The following is a 21,847-nucleotide window of genomic DNA, read 5'->3' on the forward strand; positions in this document are numbered from 1 at the left end:
TTCTGTCTGAAAAATAAGGGCTCTAGCACTGCAGTTATGCTTGGATTGGCGAGCTTGCTTCATTCCTTCTTCAAGAGTGTGCCTACTTCGGTGGGTGAGTGTGTGTGTTGGACTGCGTCTCTGTGTATGTGACATGAGTGTGTGTATGTGACATGGGGGGGTGTGCATGCACATACTCATGGAGGGAGTGGTTTACCTCACAGCTCACTAGTTATGGACATGCGTCATTTGTCTGCCTCATGGCCTCCCCACCCAACCCCCTTTCTCTCTCTTGGATATGAAGTCTCTGGGCTCCCTGTCTTCTCTTAACAGACTCGATCTCGGAGTCCCTTAAACTCCCTGGGGAGATGACCGAATGGCAGGTACAGGTGAGGAAATTAAGGCTGAAGGAAAACTAGTCATTTTCCAAAGGCCCAAGACATTCAAGACGTAGCCTGGTGCCTCTCGCTTCCTGTCCCACTTTTCTCCCCATCCTGGCCCTCTAGTTACATCGTGAGGTTCCTAATTCTGCCATGCTTTTCTCACTTTCAGAACTATGCACCTGCTCTTTCTTCCCTTTGTTTGGACTCATCCCTTTCCATTTATCCCTTCGCAGGAAGCCTCCAGGCTTCCTTTAGGAATCAGCTTAGAATTTCCTTCCCCTGATACCCAGCCCTACCACGAGTCCCCCACCTTTCCCATCCTTTCCCAATAGTGGCACACATCATACTTCTTGTAATTGCTCATTTAATCGTCTGTCTTGCTGCCTGAATATAAGCTTCATGAGAACAGGGCCCTTCCCATCTTACTCGTAATCGCCTAGCACAGTGCCTGCCACCTCAGTGGCACATATTTGAATTAATCACGAATGAATGAAAGAATGAATGAATGAACAAACGAACGAACAAGATAAACGACAAGTGAGTGAAGACCCCGTGCTCCTGTTGCCCGTGTTCATTGCATAGATGAACAGACACAGCTCCGTGGGATTCCTTCACCACCACCACCTACCGTCATGCTGACAGGCCTGATGGGACAGCAGGCTCGTCTGGGCTCCTTGGTCTGTCTTGGGATTCAACAGGAGACCTCATCTGAACACTTGGTCACGCTTCAGAGAGGGCAAAACTAAGAGGCCAGCTTTCTGAAATATTCTTTCTGGGAAAGAACTCACAGGGTTCTTGGGCAGCCTCTGGGAGGAGACGACTTCCCCCAGTGCAGCTGCCTGGGCTGGTGGCACCAGTGGCATCTTGGAGCTCGCGTTCATGTCTCTTCCCACTGATTCCGGCTTGAGTCAGAGTCAGCCAGCTTCCAGCTTCTCCCCTCTCCTCTACTGTCCCCACCTCCCCCGCAGGTTGGGTCCTGGCCCCAGAACACTAGGTGGGGGTGGGGCAGCTCTTCCCGCTTGTCCTGCCAGCCGCAGGCTCCCAGGAGAGCCACCCATCTCGGGGCTCCCGCAGCCGTGGCGGCGGGTTTGGAGGAAGCAGCGGACTTGCTGCAACTGACGTCTCCACCTGCTGGTGGTCCTGACCCTTGCTGCATCAGCTCTCTGTCTCTGCCGCCACTGCCACTGTTACTGTTGCTGCTGCTGTTGCAATATTTTATATCCAAGGACCCAGAGACCGTGGGTAGGAAGCAGAATGAGGCAGATGGCACTGTGTGCTCCTCCTGCACGGATCTACTCCTGTTGGATGCTCCATATAAGTTGCCCCTGAGAAAAAGTCCAAGGGGGTGGGAGCTAACCCTCTGACTGTGTTACTGTCCCCCCGCCCCACCTCCCCAGGGACCCTTCCATGAAGACTGAGGCAGGCATAGCTGCTGAGAGCCTGCTGACATGACATCAGCCACGGAGTTTGAAAACGTGGGCAACCAGACACCGTACAGCCGGATCAATGCCCGCTGGGATGCCCCAGATGATGAGTTGGACAATGACAACAGTTCGGCCAGGCTCTTTGAGAGGTCCCGGATCAAGGCTTTGGCAGGTACCGTTTGGGGCCAGGGGGGTTAAGGGAGCCGTTCTCACAATCCCGAGGTTCACTGTCCTCTTTGCCTGTGGTGAATCCTCTGTGCACGGGCGTGAGCCCTTGCAGGGTGGCAACGGAGATGTGGCTGCATGGCTCAGAGAGGCTGGGCCCCCTTGGGAGGGAGCACAGGCTCAGGCAGCCTCTACTCCCACATGTCCCCCACTTCCTCCAGGGCCAGAGGTGGTGCCAGGTGGGCCCTGCCCTCTGCCTCTGTCTCGAATGACTTGTGGCCAACGTCAGAAGTAAGAGAAGGTCTGGAAGAAGGAGTGTCTCAGGGGCTGGACAGCTGGGCAGAGTGCTTGGGGCCTCAGTGTGCCCCTCAGTCTCCTGCCTCGTCCTGGGTAGAGGAATTATCGTCATCCGCTCTGTGGACTCAAAAGGAAATAGTGATTTGATAGAAAATTGAGAACAGATAACATCCTTCCCACACTGCCTCAGAGAGAAGGATTTTCTGGACTAAACCTCTTATCCTTAAACTGAAATTAGATTTTTACTTAGCAGTTTCATAATAGATATCTGTGTGTGTGTGTGTGTGTGTGAGAGAGAGAGAGAGAGAGAGAAAGCATGAGTGAGGGAGTGCGTGAGCATGTCCGGAAAGAGAGGGAGGGAGGGAATCTTAAATCTCTAGTAGAAATAGCTTCAATGGCTTCTCCTCCCCCTGCTGGCTGAGATCTGATTCTTGGGATTTTTCTTTTTTTTCTCCCACAGACCCCTGTGACCACTGCCTGCCTTGAGCCTGGCCCAGGGAAGCTATATTCTGACCCTAAGGCCTTGGCCAGTAAAGAGAGTTTGAGTTATATGAGGTGGTGTGTAGGTGTGTGGAGGGTAGAGGTGGATTACTTCACCTGCTCTACCAGTGATTGGCCTGAATCGGACTTGTTTCCCTCATCATTGCTCGTCCCCGTCCTCTGCCGTGTCAGAAGGGCACTTTCTGGAGGGATTCTCCACCACCCCATTGCTCATGGCTGCGAGTTTCATGGTAGTACCCGTCCAACTTCCCTCTCTTCACTCTGCTCCCAGGTCCCTTGGTCTCCAGCTGACCCTGAGGCATGACAGGGCTCTAGGCCCCTCTGAAACCATAAAGACCTTTTACCTCAGGCGTGTCTGGGCTCCCCATTCCCATAACAGGAATGGGGTGTCTCATTCCCTTGTCGTGGTGGGGAATCCATTCAGGTCGAAGCTATCGCTCTTCGTGTCTTTGTTCTTTGCAGGAAACTCCCTTTCTTTTTCCTCCATCGCCTCCTCTCCACCCTCTACGCCGTAAAACCCTTCCATGGTTTTCCTTGGGGACATATAATAGCACCAACCCCTTGTTTTTGTTTATGTAATTTTAACTTCTTTAAATAACCAGACTCAGAACCCTTACCTTTGCCAGTCTGGTTTCACCTTCTTTATACCTCGTGCTGGCTGAATCTGGGGGCAGGGACCCTGGGGATGTGGCTGGAGGGAGAGGGGCACCATGTTCCATAAGGTTTGCCAAAGGACAGTTTGAGGAGTTGGGACTGTCTTTTGTGCAGAGATCGTTTGATCCGTTTCACAGATACACTGTTCATTAAGAAACCAAAGTAAATTCCATTATAACAATTATCTATTGTTCTCCTACTATGTGTAAAGCTAAACCCCTGGCCAGACGTGAACGTGGAGGGGGAACCACAGAGAGAAATTCTACATAGTATCTGTCTCTAAGGAGTTTATGATCTATTAGAGAAAATGAACAATGTTCATCACTAATTAGCATAAGTAGAATTAGAGACCTGTAGGAAAGGCACGTAATTAAATAGCAATGAGAGCAAAGAAAGAGACGCGGGGAGAATCAGACTCGTTGGTGGAGGAGGTGGCCTTGCGTTGGGGGTTAAAGGATGTGTGTGACTCTGACAGGCAGATGGGCTAAGAGTTTGTCCATTTGGCCTATTTATGTAGCCACGTCTGATGAGCAGGCTGGGAAACTAGTAGAAATGGGGTAATCAGGACAATCAGGAAAGAGCCTCCATCGGCCTTACCTATTCCTCACCAAGAGTGTGCATCTTATCTACCAAAGAACCTGAATGCTTCAGAGAGAGAGGAACTACAGAATATAGAGCTGCATGGACCTTAATCATTCAGAACATCTGGCTAACAAGTAAACATGGAAGTTGGGGGTTCATTCGGGATTTTTTAAAACAAACAACCTGAGCAGTTTACTGACTTTCCTCTCCTGAGAGTCCACTCTGAGTGACCTGTGAGAGAAGCTAAAGATTTGAGAAGGTTCGAAGTAGAGTGGTAGGTTGGACCCACTCTGGTGGGTCGTCGGAGCAGATAAAGAGTCAGTCTCCCCAGTTTTAACTTCTTGACATTTTTCTCTTCAATACTATCTTTGGGGCTGCCTTGGCAGTCCAGCCTTTCCCAAGAGGTACAGGAAGCAGAAGCTACCCTTGATCCCCATCATTTTAGCATGCTCCACGGCCACTCCTCAACTCCTAAGAGTGTTATGGCAAGGAAGACATTGGTTCTATGTTTCCTATAAGGTGGTTCTGACCTGCTTTGTAGGTATATGTGGCAAAGCTGGAGAGATTGGCCTGGCCTTTTCTTTCTGAAATTGAAGGCTCTGGGGCGAAGAAGAAATGTCACAAGACCCAGATTCAAGTCCTGATTCCACTGCCGTGGAGGATGACTGAATCAGCTTCCTGTTTTATCAAATCAGGGCAGTCGTACTTTCCCAAGGCTGTTGAGAGTCCCAAGTAAGGTAAACTTCATGGAAGCTTTATAATAGTAAAATACTAGGTAAATGTTCGTATTTATAGGAAATCTTCTTAGTTATAATATCTTTCTGTCCCTTCTCTTCTACAGCTTTAGACATCCAATAGTATTATCTGTCATTGTCCCAGTTAACCCTTACTCTCCCTTGTCTTACAAAGCCCGAGCTGGAAGAAAGAGCTGATGGAGGCTCTTTCCTGATTGTCCTGATCACCCCATTTCCACTAGTTTCCCAGCCTGCTCATCACACGTGGCTACACAAATAGGCCAAGTGGACAAGGAGCTAGGAGTTTTTGCTTGAAGCTCTTGGCTGGGTCCCCAAGAGCTTACAGATTACACAGAGCCGCCCTTTTCAATGCCTGTGGGGAAGAAGCACCATGCCCTGCAGAACTTTCTCCTCAGGCCATCTAGCCAGGATCCCAGCTGTGCCTCTGCCATCAGCTAGGTGACCTGGAAGCCCCAAGAAACCAAAAGATAAGCCTTGTTGGATGCTTTTCCCAGTGTGGCAGCTCTTCAGGGTCCTTCTCCACTTAGTAACCTGTGGTTAGAAGACTTGCATTTTGTTAACTGGACTTCATCTTTCCTGCTTCTTGAGTCAACTTTGTCTTAACTCCAAAAGAAATACTCCCTATTCTGCCTTTGAAACCATTCCCAGCTCTTCCTCCCTGGGCCAGAATTAACAAGCCATCTGGTTATTCTGTGTGGAAACTGCCACATCGCTATACAAATACCTGATCTCCCTCCAGAATGAATTACTCTGGATTTGAAACTGCGAGTCAGCCTAAAGTGGCTAAAGTGAAGGGGGAGGTGGGTAAGTAAACACTACAGAAGTCTCCTGGAAGGAGATGGATTTGACCTTGGCAATGCTGAGGGGAAGGCTGCGGGCCCAGCAGGAATATTTGCCCACTTGGTCCCTGAACAGATGTTAGCTCTCAACGTCATCCTCTAAAGATGGCAGCACTTAATGAGGTTCAATGATGAGGAGCCAGGAGGCATCTTCCTGAACAGGGGGGCTGTCCTCTGCTTTGATGACTGGCTCTGGCACATTCCTACTTTTGGGACTTGTTCTGAAAGATTAGAGGAAGGGGAGCAGCTGAAAAGGCCAAGTTCCAATCTCCCTAAGAGGTTTTGTCCTCAGTGTTTCAGTAGAAAAGCTCCCAGTGTTTCCTAAGCCACCCTCATCATCACTCACACCCCATTTCCTGTCCTTCCCCTTTTCATACTGGGAGACATTCAGTAAACATGGATGGTGTCTGGATGAAGGAGGAAGCACTGCAGGGTGCAGGGAATTTACCAGCCAGAATGCCCACCCTCTGTGGTCTGTCTCCTCATCCCAGAGGAAGCCTCTGCCTGTCTGCACACCCCCTTGCATCTGGTTGTGTATCCCAGTGACTCAGGGCAGATGTGGCCCAGCTGGGAGGAGGAATGCAACAGAAAGGTGCCTCGAAAAGAGAAACCCTGTGCGATAGCCTCCCCTCACCTCACACATGCACATGGGTTAGCATCCCAGCTCCGTGGTGCACAGAGGCACCTGGGAGGTTGCAGTGCAGAGAGCAGTCCAGGGTCTCCTGAGAAGGCCTGTGAGAAGGAGAGGGCCTGTTGAACAATTACTGAGGGACAGATTACACAGCTGCCCTTTTCAAACAAAGTGCACAAAATTGTGTAGCCCACTCTACAGCTGGAATCCAGGCGATGTTTCAGACTAGAGGAGTGCTTCCTCTCTGCATTCTCTCTTTGCAGCCTTCTTACTAGCAATGAGATGAAGCCGAGTGGTGAGGTTGTCTGAGGACAATTCAGAGAACGCAACAGGGCAGCAGGTGCACTGCAGGCTTCGTCCCTGTGCTCTGAAGCCCATAGTTGCTGCCACTTTGAACCTTGAACATCTTCCAGACCCACTGTGCCCAGGCCCCATGGTTAAGTTCTGTGACCAGTAGATATTCCATCAGAGCCTTAGGACAGTGGCCCTCAGACCCTGCTGCTGCCTGCCCACCCCTTTTGCCCCCCACAAACTCCTGCCTTTGGTAGCAAAAGGTTATGCCTGGCCTCTCCCTGGGCCCCTTTCCTCACCTGCACCAGGATGACGCTGAGCCCAGGTGTCCCAGGTGCCTGAGAAGGGCTTTGTGTCCAGAGGGTGAATGATTTCTTCCAGAGAGCAGGATTTCTCCACGCTGGGGCAACCAACAGCTTCTTGGCAACCTGTTAAGTTGACAAATTCAGATGCAGCTGGTGGAGACCAAGGCATCAGGTGTTAGTGATTTGACTGTCTCTTAAGCTACCTGTGAGAACAAAGATGGTGTCATTAATGAGAGGTTTTTAAAATGTTTCTCAGATTTCAAAATATGAAATGGAGTTTTATTTAGAGACTATATATTGGGAAAACATACCATTCACAGAAGTATATGTGATCATCAACAATCATTTTAATGTACTGTCAGAAGAAAAAAATCATTGACTCAGAAGCTTTCTCTTGGAGGTCAGCCATTGCGAGTTTCTCTCCCTCCCCCATCGCAGGCCACGGCACAGATAAACCCGCCACTTACCTGTGCTCAATAAATATTTGACTCCTCATCTCCACTTGTGTTGAACCTGCAGGAGAGGCCAGCATGCCACCTGCACTGTGTGGTCCTGCCCAGAACATAACACCTTCTCCCATTGTTCCCTCTCCCCTCTTCACAAAAGCTGTTCTTCCTCCTCGGGAATGATTTGCAGAACCAAGGCTGTTCCCTTTCTCTGGATGACTGCTATCTATCATCGTGAAGATGCTTGATTAAATATTAATACACTGAGGTTAATAATAAGACTCTATTCCCTCCCCGTGTGGTGCAGTCTGAGCCATGTTAATAGCCTCCTCCATCTTTGGGACATTCCTGTGGGCTGCCAGCTTTGTTCCCAAGGGCAGCAGGCTCTGTCACCAGGCCTTGACTGTGCTCCTGGCTCCTGGCTCCTGGGAGCAGCCAGCACCCACTCCCCGCACCCCTTGTGATGCCTCCCCCACCACATGCTGCTAAAGAGGTGCCAAGGGTGGTGTTTTGGGAGCATCTGTAGCAATTGTTCATTTCTCCTTTTTATTCTGTCACTGGAAGAGAATGACAGGAAGGCTGGGAGCAGCCGAGTCTCTGGCGGGTTTATCTGTGCCGTGGCCTGCGATGGGGGAGGCTCTGGAAACATTTTGCCTCCAAACCGTTTGGCCTTCAGCCTCTGGAAACTAGATCAACCAGGGAATCTCATTTTACAGTCTAGTGAGAGAGAAGTAGATCAAATAATCACACACGTGTTCATATACATACAGACATGTGTGCATAATGACAAATCATGATAAATGCTGTGAAGATGCACTGAGAACTGAGAGTCGATAACATAACCTATAGCTTATAACATGTTGGAGCATGAGGGGAATGGTGGGTGGAGAAAGGAGGGGCAGGTAGGAGTCACATCACAAGGAGCCTTAGAGGCCATGAGGTATCTTCAGGATCCTGTCAGAAAGCAGCAGAAAACTCAAAAGGGGTGGCTGAGGAATTTCACGAGGGGATTATTTGCAAAGGAATGTCAGGGTTGAAGGGTCAAAGGGTAGGAACTGTTACCAGGGACAGGCTCTCAGGACAGGAGCTGTGGCCTTCAGGAGAGGGCCAAAGGGATGGAACTGCTCCTAACCCATCAGAGTGTTTTTTGCAGGGAAGTGACATGGTTACGTTTGGGTTTTTAAAGATCACTCTGGCCTCAGTGGAACGGGTTGTGGACAGGAGGTACAATAGTCCAGGAGGGAGAAGGTAGCAGCCTGAACCAGCTTGGTGGCCGCAGAGGAAGAGAAAATGGTCCATCCCATCAAATCATTCTTCTGTCCTCCCACTGCTATCGTGGGCTTTTCCTAGTTAGGTGACCTTGGCCAAGTCACTTTTCTGCTCCCCAGGGCCTCCGTCTCCTCATCTTTAAAACGAGGGGCTGGAACCAGTTGATGCCCAAGGCTTTCCGGTTCTAGCAGCCCCGGGAAAAGGCCCGTGCAGAGCATGCTGACCTCGCTCCTCTTCCCCCTGAGCTGGGGCGCTCCGCTTCTCGGCTTGGGGAGTGGAGGTCGAATCAGTGGATTCTTCAGAAATTCTCAGTTCATTGAAGACTAGGCTGAGGCTGAGTCCCGGGCCATCTTGACCTCTGTGATCTCGTGTTCTCAGAGAGAATGTTTCCATGCAGCCACCACCTGCATGCATGATAACAACACAAGGTGTTGGCACAGCTGCTTACTGTTCCAGGTGCTTTTTATCCAGATGATCTCCCTGGCCCTTCAACCATTCTGCACTAGGCCGAGTGTAGCTATTACCATGTCTCTTTATAGATGAGGGAGGTCACACAACAGGAAGCACTGGGACAGAACTAGATTCCCAGGATTTTATAATCATCGTTCTGCTACTTGGGCTACAGTACCTGGGCCTTCCTGAATGTCCTTCAGACCTGCATCATCTCCTCCTTGGTGCCTCACTGGAGATATCCCTTCACGTTTTTCTTTCCGCCACCAGCTTCTTGAGCCTCTTTGATCAAAACCCTGAACTCATTTTTATGCCTGTAGCTTTTGACTACTATCACCTGCCAGCTGACCCCTGTTCTGTGGTGCTGTTCAGATCTGCTCCTGTCATCTCATTTCCATAGTTCACATGTCAGTGGGGTCATGTCACCTCAAGCAGAGACTTCTGTAGCCACCTTAGAGCTGGTTCCCCAGGCTCCAGTCTCTCCCCTATTCAATCCCATTGACGCAGGGCCGTTAGGATCGCTGTCCTCTAACAAATTTTTTAGTGAGCTGTTGCTTTATTGAAGAACCTCGGGGCTCTTCTTTTCCTGGAGTAAAAGGTCAGATTCCCTAGATTGCCCTTTAACTTCTTTCTTTGCTCTAGGTAAGTTATCCGCTTCTCACCCTCACCACCAAAATATGCACACAAGCACTCACACACACATATGTGCGCAGATGCACATGCACATCTGCCAGTTTCCACCCGAGGGCTTTGAACGAGACTGCTTCCCTTCGCTGCCATTCTAAAACCATCATCTTCAAACCTCGGATCAAAACTATCCTTCTTCAAAAACAATTATTTAATTTAAACTGGTCTAGGATAACTTGTTTTCTTTTACCACAATATACAGAGACCCCATTTTATTTTTAAAAACAACAGGGTGTTTATCTTTTATCTTTAAATATTTGTATTACATAAGAATATATATTTATTTAATGTAAAGATTAGAAAAGCAGGTAAGAGGAAAGCTAGAGACATTGTCACTGTCCCATTTACATATTTTAATGCCTATAAGTATATGACTGTGTATATATGTGTAAATATTAAAATGTTATCTATATTATAATCTCAGAATCTTTTGCGCTGAGCAATATACTATAAATATCTTTTCATGTTAGTAACCATGCAGATTATTGTTTTCATGGCTGAATAGACCTCTTCTGTATTTATGTACTTCAATCTAGTTAACCAGCATCTTAGTGTTCAGTTCTGATCACTTTTAAAGTCAGTCTTAACTGCCTTATTCTTGTACTTGCAAATATGTAGCACGCATCCTAAAGTTCTCTCTTACAATCAACCCTAGCTAGATTTTAAATCCTTATGAGCAGGGGAGCTATGTTCTAGCTGTTTGCAGTATCGGTGTGATGAAAGTTGGTTGGTTGAAAGAAAAATTCCTCTCCAAAATAAACCAGAAGAGTAGAATTTGTGCCACCAGCATCATTTATGGTATGTCCCTAAGGGCCTGCCCCTATTCTAGGCTTTGCAATGGATTGGCATCTGTGTCATTGAGGTTTGTCACAAGTTCATTGGAGTTATAGTATCCCTCAATCAGGTTCCCTAAGCTCTTGGTTTCCTAGCATGAGGAGAGAAATCCCAAGTTGTAAACTGCAAAGAAGTCAACATTTAGTGATTGTTTTCAGGCCCAGGCTAGTGGTCTCCGTCTTCTTCTCATTTGTCCTTCTGACCACCTCTCTACCCATAGCTTAAAGCTATTTTGTGGGTAAAAATGCACACGTTCTCAAGAAAGATACCTCTTTAACTTTTCATCAGTCATTTATTCCTCAGGGTCTATGAACTATATATCCTATTTTTCTTCTGTTGTTTCTTATTATAAAAGCACTACATGTTCATCGCAGAAATTTTAGAAAACGTGGAGAAGCAAAAAAATAAATAAATAAATAAAATAAAAGTCGCCGCAGTCTTAACCACCTAGCTCTAACACCCAGCTTTGGCTTTTTAATGGATATAGGTCTACAATCCTAGGATCATGTTATGCATGTGATTTTATACTCTGAGTTTTCCCTTAAAATGTATCATCATAAGCTTTCCATTAGAAGTTCTTCTATCGCCTTTTTAATATCCTCCTAAATGTACCAAAATTATTAAATCTAAACTACTTAGCCTTTCATTCCAGGTTTTCCAAATCCAGTTTAAAACCTATTGTCCACAAATTTCCTTCTTACCTGTAGCTAGCCAGTGGCTCCCCTAATACGCTCTGTCCTTTTCTGCCTGTGTGCTCGGGTGCATTCTGCCTCCCTGCTTCTGTCCTCCTCTGCCTGTCCAAAGAGGTTTTCTTTGCAAGGCTCCCTTGACTACTCCAATGAGAAATGACCTCTCTCCTCTTTGACCCCTGATGACTTATTGTATGTGCCATTTTTCTGGTAATGAATTCAATATTACCTGGTAAAGCTTTTATATGACTAAAATGAACTGCCCTTTATCTCTCCTGTGGTTGCAGAATTAACTCTTTGTGGGTTTGTGAGGCCCTTGGAGAGAGTGAGCCTGCCTTGTGCTCCCCGCAGCATCTAGGGAGGCCTACACGTGATACTGGTAGAGATGCCAACAGTGATGGTTAACATTTACGGCAGGCTTTCTGTGGGTCAGGTACTGTTTACATGTATGAACTCACTTATTAGAGGATAAATATTTGAGAGTTTGGTATGGTGGGCTTATTTAGCCACAAACTAAACCTTTGAAGAGGAAAGGAAAGATCACGCATAAAGGAAAGATCACGCAGTCACGATACCCAGACAGTAATTCTAGCTCACTGGTCAGAGAGGAAAGTGAGTTTTCTAGGAGAATCCTTGACATGCAGGGAGGAATGAGGATGGCCACAGCCTGGGAGGGAAAGGGAGAGGAACAGACAAGAGTGGAAAGGCCCTGAGTTTGATGGCAGCAGAGGCACAAGTGGCTCTGAGTCAAGCCATGCTGGTGGACTTGACCCCTTTCCTGCACTGGCAGGGTTAAGACTCTGTAAATAAGACCTGGCCCCTGGCAGGGCCTTGTGGAGGCTTTCTTTCCACAGCAGGTCCCTGCAGGATGGCCCAGGTCCCCTGGGGACAGTAGGCCCACTGCACGGCTGCCTCCTGGGCCTGTCCACACCACCAAGGTTCCCGGCCTAGCTGGCTCTGGGCCACTGGCCTCTCTTGGAAGGCTCCCGATGAGCTAGCTCCTGGGTCATGCCGAGAGTGAATGTGCTGAGCGTGCCAATGTGGACCAGCCAGAGCCAATGAGTTAATGGAAATTAATCTCCACCCCTGGGCCTTTTCTCTCTTTTTGATCATCATTCGCCTCTCAGAATCTCTCCCATGTCCCAACACTGCATAGTGGTTCAGGGTGCTGGGATTCTGGGCAGTCTCACCCCACCTTCAAGTTAAAGGCAGCCAGGAGGCCGGCCCCTGCCTGAGCACTAAACCCCAATATTTTGGGGTCCAGGAGGCATCGTTTCACATGTTGAAAACTGGGGAGACGTGCACTGATTTATGTGCCAGCCCAGCAGCTGAAAATTAAATTCCATGTCCCCAACGAGACGCACCCTCTCACCCCTTGCTAGGCACAAATAATTGGGTCTTAGCACCCACATAATGAAATTTTGGGGTTCTTAAAGACAGGAGAAGGTGAGACAAAAAAAGGATTTTAGTGTTTTGAGACGCTCACCTCTAAAGGGGCTAAAAATGTCAGCCCCTTGGTCAAAGCTCCACAGCGACTAGGAGGGCTGGCCTCTTAAAGAATAGATCTGGTTTCCAAGGCAAACACTGTGCGGCCGCAGCTGACTGTTGAATCTAAGTATGCCCCCAAATAAATGTAACCACTTCCTGTCCAGTACGTCATCAAAATTTTAGACACATTTTACTGAAGCAGTCCTTAAAATCAGGAAAGTGGCTTAATTTGCTGCCAACGAAAGAGTAAGGGGGCTTTTTCCTCTGAAACTTTGCCTAGAGGCCCAGAATGAATGAACGTCAATTTAATATTTATTTAAGATGTGTGGAGTCAGTAGTAGTATTTCTCCTTTTCTTGGAAGTCTTATTTTGACGGCTGCCATCGAATCCTTTACACATGACTACAGCGCTTGTTGTCTTTATAATGGAGTGTGTCTGCCTCAAGGATAGGAGCTGTCCTTTCCTCCCATTCCCCACCTCCACCTACAGCCTGGTACCTAATGGTTGTACGGTGAACATTTGCTGAATGAATGAACAAATGAATAAAGGCTCTGAGTTCCTAACACTAAAATAGCTTTGCAGTAGGAAAGAATCTGGTGCTGTGAGCCTCAGGAACCACCAGGATTATACCCTCGAGGCGGTACTGGCTGGGCTCCTCTTTTCGTTGTTGTTAAATCAGATATTTAATAATTTAAGAAGCCAGCCCTTCCACGGTTTGGGCTCAGTCGAGCAGACATTTAGCTCACTCCCAAGGCACTGACATTCCCTCCTGGCTGGGCCAATCGCAAGCACTGGCCGTGACTAACCCTCAGGGATCCTTTGTGGCCCCAGGCCCAGCCACACTGCCACGTCAGTTCCTGCCTGGAATCTTCGACCATAGTGCCCAAAAGCCAGTTGTCACAAACTGTTCACTGAAGCAAACAGAACAAGGGTTTACTCCTCCTCCTCTCTTCTCCCCCTTTGTTTCTATCTTTCTGTCACTTTTCTCTCCTTCATCCCTCCTCGATTCTTTCTGCTAGCCCAGCCTTCTCTCCTCCCTCCAGCATCTTGTTCCAGCTTCCCAGCCCTAACTGGACAGCTTGCCAGCATCTGTTTTACAGAGCTGCCAAGAGGTAACCCACCTAAAATGCTCCAGCATAGGCCAGAGCCTGGCTTGGCGAATGCTGATTTAGGGTTGGGGTTGGTGGATGTCATGTCAGCTTCCCAGGTCTGAAGATGGAGAACCCTTGCTTGCCATTCTAAGCATGAGAAAGCTAGCATAGTGCCCTGGATAGCCTCAGCCAAGCCTCCATTATCCCTAACTCCATGTGGATCATGCATTGCAGGTAGTCTCACTCTTTTCTTATGCATCATTCTCCTCTCCCTACCAGGAACTCCTTGAAGATAGGCAATTCGTTTTACCTTTATGTGTCATCAGGCTAGCTCAGGCCTGCCACCAACAGGAGCTGAATAAATGTACACTCAGCCACAATACAGCAATACCCTACTGTATGCCAGGCTCCAGACCTCGGAAATATAGAGACAAACAAGAAAACTTCCCTGGGCTCAAGGAGCCTACAGTCTTGCAGGAGAAACAGACTTTCAACTGGTACAAGTGTGAAGAAAGACATAAATGAGAAATGCAAATGGAAGGGTCCGGGCATGCAAGGGGAGACCTGAGCTGGATGAGTGGTTAAGAAAAACTTTCTGGAGAAGTAATGTTTATACAGTCTCCTAAGGGATGAATAGGAGTTAGGTGAAAGGGTGGGGTGAGGAAGGGTTCAAGAGAAACTATTCTAGCAGAGGGAATATTTGCTGGATGGGTGGACTGGTGAGCCTGGCCTTGAAATCTGAGCTCACTGGCATGATGGTACAGAGCATTCTGAGGGGCACAGGAAAACAGATGGCTGAATGAGGGGTGTCTCGATACTGTGCATATGGTGGTAGAAGTTATCTCTTCATTGCCCCAGCTGTGGCACATGGGTTCATGTTGCCAAAAGGCTATGCTCTGATTACAAATGCTCCCACAAAGGATGTGGAATAACTACATCAACCTCCTCTGCCAGGGATGGGGGACCCCGGGATTAAGGTATAAAACCCGTCAGCTCATGTCATTGCACGTTGACCTTGCCAACCTTGGGAACCTCACCTAGGCTCTTCTCCCCACACAGATGAACGGGAAGTTGTTCAGAAGAAGACCTTCACAAAATGGGTGAACTCGCACCTGGCTCGTGTGTCCTGTCGCATCACCGACCTCTACAAGGACCTGCGAGATGGACGGATGCTCATCAAGCTGCTGGAGGTGCTCTCTGGAGAGATGCTGGTAAAGCCCCTTTCTGTACCATGGCCCCTTTCCCTGGGCCCTGTGGCTGGGGCTCCTCTTCAGGAGATATATGGTCTGAGAATATCTCCAGGTCTTAAGGCCTTGATGCGAGGTGTCCATGTGGCTGACTGGGTTCTCTGACCTCTTCTCAGAATTTCTTCCTCTTTCTGGCCTCTTCTACCCCTTGCTGCTTCTCCCAGAAGCCATGCAGAACTCTTGACTTTCTTCACGTGGGGTCTGGGCATCTGTGGCTGGCCTCCGATGGCCCACCCTCAGCCTCCTCACAAGGGCTAGGATATATAGATTGACGGACTCCCATTACCCAGCTGGAAAAATTTTCGTTCTTCTTGGAACCCAGAGGAAAGTTTGGAAGATATCGTTCTGTGTGTCCTATCGTTCTTACAAGTGGAAATTTATTATAGGCCCTCTCAGTTGTAACCTGCCCTGGAATAATGTTGCTCCTGCGGGGGAATGAGATTAAGGTTCATGTTTTGCTCAGTTATTTTCATTGTGACCTTGGACCTATCAGGCAGGACTTTCTTTGCCTCATTTCCCCCATACAAAAAAAAAAAATTGAGGAAATGATCCCTCTACCTGGTGAAGTACTCTAAGATCCTCAGAATTTGAATCAAAAGGGGCCATGTTTTTCTGTTGCCTTTTCAACTCCAGGCTGAATTCTGCTTCTTTCCCTGCATCGAAAGCCCACTAATGAGACTTCCCACTGGGAACCCTTCTGATGATACGGTTACTCATCACTGGTGGTCCTCCTGAGTTTTGGCTGGAGGGAGGAGATTGGATAGTGGGGTGGACCCATTATCAATCACAAAACTGAAAGGCACTCTTTCCACCAGCCAGCAGTAAATAGTTCTTAACACTATGCCTGGCACATAGTAAGTGCTCAATTAACAATCGGTTGTGTTATTGTATTTGAATGCCATTTATCACCCACTCAGAAGGCTTTGTTCACACTCTTCCGAGCTGCACAGGCTCAGTACTGATGCAGCCCCATTGAGGAAGGGAACCTCTGAACTTTGCTGAAAGGATGGGGTTAGGAAATGTTGAGGGGTGAGTGTGGGAGTCACAGTTTAGCCAGGAAGGTGGAGGGTAGATGCCGCTGACAGGAGCTGGTCCAGGATGCAACCACCTCTGTGGTTACTGTGAAGTCCCTCCATGCCCACGGGGGTCACTGCTGTTCTCCAGCCAAAGCCCACGAAGGGGAAGATGCGCATCCATTGCCTGGAGAACGTGGACAAGGCCCTGCAGTTCCTCAAGGAGCAGCGTGTACACCTGGAGAACATGGGCTCCCACGACATTGTGGACGGCAACCACCGCCTGGTCCTGGGCCTCATCTGGACCATCATCCTTCGCTTTCAGGTGGGTTTCCAGTGGGGACAGAAGGAGTAGAGGGCTCCTCTCAGAGCCACACGGGGCTTAGGAATCTTATAAAATGGTGAATAAAGTGGGAATGTTTGTGCACATTCTAAGAGGCTAGGAACCTGTCCTATGGGACAGTGCTGGTAGGAACGGGTGACCGTCCTTTGCATCGCCCAATCTCGGAAGCGCAGGGTGAGCCATTCAGCCAATAGTGTAGCCTCTGAGGGAGAAGACAGAACTTCGTAGCTGAGCCGAGATCTGGCTGGAAGATCTGCTTTTTGTCCCCTCCTCACCATGTGTAACTTTTTGGTTTTTGACTTAGTTTGATTCAGAAATTGTAAAAACAGTACAGAAGATCTGCTTTTATGTTTTTCAGTCAGAAACTTCTCTCTTCCCACCCTGAAATTCAAGGTTCGTTATTTAAAGAAATTTAGAGAGCGAAAGGGAAGGGAAGCAAGGCCTTCCACCTGCTGATTTGGGAAGGGCAAGGGGGAAGAAGGTAACGCAGCTTGCAGACTGAAGACCTCATCCAAGTGGTCTTGGGTGTCTCATCTCACTTTCTGAGGGTGCGCATGATTAAACAGCAATGACGGCAGATCTGGAAAGAGTGAAAAAGCAAGAGAAGCTCCTCATCAGAGTACAGTACCTGCCAGTGTTGTCGCTGTTCCTCGGCTTTGCAGGGCTTTATGTCTCCCGAGGAGGAGTCCGGGTGACTTGTGTTTACTCTCAGCATCCTGTCAGAAAATTAAATTAGAGCCATCTCATCTGACATCAAGAAGCTTTGTGTGGCCGCTGACTAAAGCAGAGAAACCGGCCACTGGGACCCAGGGCCTCAGGCCGTGGTGTTGCTGGCAATGCAGATGGATGGCAAAGGGGAGGAAAGGAGGAGAGAGCCCCCCGCAGGGAGAGCAGGAAGGCACTGAGCAAGATGCAAATCTAATTCCTCTCCCTTTTGTTCCTGCGCCCCCAGATTCAGGACATCGTCGTCCAAACTCAGGAAGGTCAGGAGACGCGCTCAGCCAAGGATGCATTGCTGTTATGGTGTCAGATGAAAACAGCAGGGTATGCCCTGGGACCAGCCACTGCCACGTTTCCCCAGCACCCACCCGCTCCCCCAAGCACTGCCATCCCCAAGGGACGTGACATCACCCAGCAGTATAGCAGCTTCAGCATAAATGATGCCAAAAAGTCTATCTTGACCTGATTCATTGAAGCCTGGAATACAGTATTCCTTTCCAAAGTTGTCTGGGCCAGACCGCGGGGTCTGTTGAGTGTGCACGTCTCTTGGGCCCACCTTATGGGGTCCTCTTAGTGTGGCAGCCTTCATGGCGGCCCTTACGTTGAAGCAGCTTGAGGAAGGACAGGTCCAGTCCTCTCCTGGTGCATAGGCCCCTTGGTTCATATACTTGTTTGGGACCCAATAGAATCTATTTCTTAGGTCTTATTGTTTCTCTTGGATGCAGCTACCCCCACGTCAATGTCACCAACTTCACCTCCAGCTGGAAGGATGGCCTGGCCTTTAACGCCCTGATACACAAGCACCGGTAAGAGGGAGGAGAGGGCTGTGCGGACGAGGCAGAACTCCTGTGGGTATCTGGACATGTTGCACTCAGCATGTAGGTTATTGTTCAGCTTCACAGGAAGGTCACCTCCACTAGTCCTTCTCCTCTCACCCTCGGCAGCCTCACCTCTCTCAAATTCTAGTCACACCGGCTGCTACCTTCCCCACATCCGAGTGCCTGCAGCTGCCCCCACTCTGCATCTCCTTTCACTTCTCCTGCCCAGCCACCTCCCCACGTTGCATCCTGCTGGGGCTGCACTGTGGATGGGGATGCTATGGACTCCACTCCCTGCTGACAGTCTGGCTTCGTCCCCAGGCCCGACCTGATCGACTTTGATAAGCTGAAGGACTCCAACGCCCGACACAACCTGGAGCACGCATTCGACGTGGCCGAGCGTCAGCTGGGCATCATCCCGCTCCTAGACCCTGAAGGTGAGCATTTCCCATGCCAGCCTTGACTGCAGCAGTGGGAGATGGCGCTCTTTGTGCTGGAGGGAGCACTGGAGGAGTCGAGGCCAGGTGCTGGGCGAGCCGTGGGCACAGCGAGGGGATGCTGGCCAGGCCGGGGCTCTGCTCCGGGCCTGCCCTTCGGTTCCAAGTTGGTTCCCAACACTTCGCCTGGACCAGTTGGAGGCCCAATGTAGTCTTCGGATCCTCCTTTCTTCTGTCCTAATTTGTGGTCTTGATATGGATTTCATCTTCTTGCCCGTTACTCTTCCATTTTCACCCTGATGGTTGTTACTTGATGCCTATAGTTGAAATTTCTACGTGAGAAACAGGGAGACAAACCCCTGAGCCTGACATTTCTGGCTTCCAATTTGGTCCTGAGAGCATCCTTTCCCCTTTGCAGATGTCTTCACAGAAAACCCTGATGAGAAATCCATTATTACCTACGTGGTGGCATTTTACCACTACTTCTCCAAGATGAAGGTGCTGGCGGTGGAGGGCAAGCGTGTCGGCAAGGTACCGAGCTGTCTCATGACCAGCGTCACCTCGTTTCCCAGTTTGCCACACCCAGGCCCTGGCTAAAGTGCTCCCTTTCCATCCCATGTGGAGTAGAATGTGCTGGGCTTCAGCTGCAGTTGGAGGGGTGCTGATCAGCCCCACCAACTTCCTCTGAATCCAAGTTAATGGCTGCTATGCTGAATTCCAAAGCAGGTTGATGGCCTGTCCTGAAAAGTGTCATAGCCTGCAGCTCTGAACCCTCTTCCACCCGCAGGCCCACATCTCATGAACATTCCGATGGGAACAAAGCAAGGCTTTGTCGGTTTGTTGTGGTTTCAGCCCTGTTAGGCCCCCATAGTATACCAGGAACCCACAGGCCCTCATGCCAGCTTCCTCTCCCCTGTTGAGTCCTTCGCTCCTCAAGGGTGGGGACCGTTTCTCATTCATCTTTGTGTCTCTGGTGTTTAGCAGAGATAGTGCCTGGAATCCTCCAATTCCCAATATGCATTTTAGAATAAATAAGACCTTGGACCCTGTAGGGGCTGGTGCCCTGGCACAGCGAGCTTACCGATCTTTCACAGGATTAGGAGAAGAGGGAGCTGCTCCTGCACCCTAGCACGGCCAGCTCCTGGCAGACGTGGCCCCTGCACTGCCAGGCCACTCCAGGCCCTAGCAACAGACCCCACAAAGAGTGCTCCAAGGCTTGAGAGGAAGAGGCCACGACTGTGGTCCTCATGGGTGGCATTGTTGCTCTTCCGATGGGATTCCCTAGGTAATCGACCACGCCATTGAGACAGAGAAGATGATTGAAAAGTACAGTGGACTTGCCTCGGACCTGCTGACCTGGATCGAGCAGACCATCACGGTCCTGAACAGCCGCAAGTTCGCCAACTCCCTGACCGGTGTCCAGCAGCAGCTGCAGGCCTTCAGCACCTACCGCACTGTGGAGAAGCCACCCAAGTAAGGCCCTGGCACTTGGGAGAATGGGCGCCAGTGGCTGAGAAACTGGCTACCGAAAGGTAGAGCCAGGCCCTAGGCCTTGAGGAGTGTATCTTGGAGGCGTATTCTAGAGGCTAGAGAGCTTCGCATGTGTCTCCTGCTTCACCCTCTCCTTTCCCCCATGCTCCCAAGCCTTCAGCCTATAAGAAATGGGCATTAAGGAGTAACCCCCAGCTCATAGCCAAAGAAAGTACTTTTCCAGATTCCTGAGGGAAAGCAGGGGTGAAATCCCAGGATTCTGAGTCCCTTCAAAGAACCTGTGCTGGAAAGTTCCTTTCTCATCTGTGCACTGAGCTGTGAGTTTGTTTTTCTGGTAATGATCTCTATAGTCTCAGCCCCAGAGCTCTTTGTATGGGGCCTTGTTGATCATCAAGTACATCTTTGTTTTTCTCTCCCGTCTGTCACTGTTCATCAGCCGAGCACTCAGCCTGCCTCTTGGGACCTCTGCTCCACTCTAGTGTGTGCAGGGCCTGGCCGCGGGCACACGGATATATGCACAGGCACACACAACCATGCGTGCACATGCACATACATGCACAAACACAAAAACATGCACATACAAACACAGGGGCGTTCCAACTCACCTGCCATTAGTTTGTCCATCCAGTTCTCCTGAAACTGATTTCTGCCTCATCGGCGGTACCCCCTGTCTTGTTCCTCACCACCTTGGCCATCTTCTGTGCTCTTCATTTATGACTTCAATTATGAAAAGTGAGACACAGAGTCTAGAATGTACTATAAACAAGTATCCGATTGCTGGTCTGACACTAACTCACTTTTAAAGTCTTAAATTCAATACAGATAACATTCTCTTTGGGTCTAGCAGGGGTGATGTCTCTTGGCTGTGTAGATGGTGCTCAGGGCCACAGCCCTCTTGAAGTGCCTGTGAGCAGTCAGACTGGCCTCAGCGTGGGGACGTTGCTCACGGCCAATCTTCACCTGCCAGGTGAAAGGTGTAGAAGTGGGTAGATCCTCGCATACATGCAGAAATGTGAAAGTACCCAGTTACCTGGAGCTAGGACCCCAGGTTCCAGACATCCATCCTGCTGCTGGTTCTCGTCTCCTACACTTAAAATCCTCCTGGAGCCCAGCCTTTCCTCCCCCGACCCCAGCTCAGAAGCATCTGGCCTTTGGGACTTCTCAGGAGAGTTGGCTCTTCGGGACTCATTAAGACTTGGGTGAAAGTTGTTCTCAGTGCAGCATCTTCTAATATGGATATGATAATGCTGCTTCTAAGGTTTTCTTGCCTCAGTTAAAAAACTGACTAAAGAGCTAGTCAGAAGCCTTCATCATTTGCCAAACCAGGGAGGATTTCCTTGTATTGACTGTTAAAACTTGATATCTGCAGGAATTATCAGAATACTCCAGTTAGCCATTCCCCTGGGGGAGCAAATGATAAGCAAATGCTGTGGTAGCCATTGTGTTTTCTCTGGTTTGTACTGTAAAGACTCCACCCCCTGTAAGATGTCAGTTGGTGAGCACGGTAAATGTTTTAACAGGTAAGTAGACCTATAGATCCTCTTTACTTTTTGTTTTTCAGGGAAGTATGCTTTGCTAGTCAAGCTCCAAGATGCCAGGGTTCCACGCTGACTTTAGCAAATAATTTGGCCATGGGGATCTTAACACTAATCTCCCTACCTCTGTTTTCTTGACAGGTTTCAGGAGAAGGGGAATCTGGAAGTCTTACTTTTCACCATCCAGTCCCGGATGAGAGCCAACAATCAGAAAGTGTACACGCCGCACGATGGGAAACTAGTGTCAGACATCAACCGGGTACAGCGCGTTTTCCATTACGTGTTACCTTTGGGTTGGTCGAGATCCCAGTAAGGGCACAGGGATTCATCGATTCAGCCCTCTGTTCAGATGCCGAGTCCTTCTTTGGAGCCAGTTTTTATAGCCTAGTCTCTATTGAACCTCGAGTTTGTTTAAGTATGGAATATTAACTACTTATAACAGAAGGAAAATACTTCTGATATTCCAGAGGTTTGGATGCTTAA

General features: G+C 49.1%; 1 protein-coding gene across 1 annotated transcript in view; it reads left to right on the forward strand.

Moving 5' to 3' along the window:
• The first annotated feature begins 1,804 nt into the window (after nt 1-1,804).
• SPTB (spectrin beta, erythrocytic) overlaps nt 1,805-21,847 on the forward strand; it is a 60,619-nt gene continuing 40,576 nt past the window's right edge. Inside the window, exons 1-9 of the mRNA XM_023527035.1 lie at nt 1,805-1,958; nt 14,820-14,971; nt 16,172-16,345; nt 17,316-17,407; nt 17,809-17,889; nt 18,223-18,338; nt 18,757-18,869; nt 19,624-19,811; nt 21,506-21,623. Coding sequence (XP_023382803.1) covers nt 1,811-1,958; nt 14,820-14,971; nt 16,172-16,345; nt 17,316-17,407; nt 17,809-17,889; nt 18,223-18,338; nt 18,757-18,869; nt 19,624-19,811; nt 21,506-21,623 — 1,182 coding nt within the window. The 5' untranslated portion in view covers nt 1,805-1,810. The remainder of the gene's footprint in view (nt 1,959-14,819; nt 14,972-16,171; nt 16,346-17,315; nt 17,408-17,808; nt 17,890-18,222; nt 18,339-18,756; nt 18,870-19,623; nt 19,812-21,505; nt 21,624-21,847) is intronic.

Source organism: Pteropus vampyrus, unplaced genomic scaffold (assembly GCF_000151845.1).
Source record: "Pteropus vampyrus isolate Shadow unplaced genomic scaffold, Pvam_2.0 Scaffold15, whole genome shotgun sequence".
Lineage (NCBI taxonomy): Eukaryota > Metazoa > Chordata > Mammalia > Chiroptera > Pteropodidae > Pteropus > Pteropus vampyrus.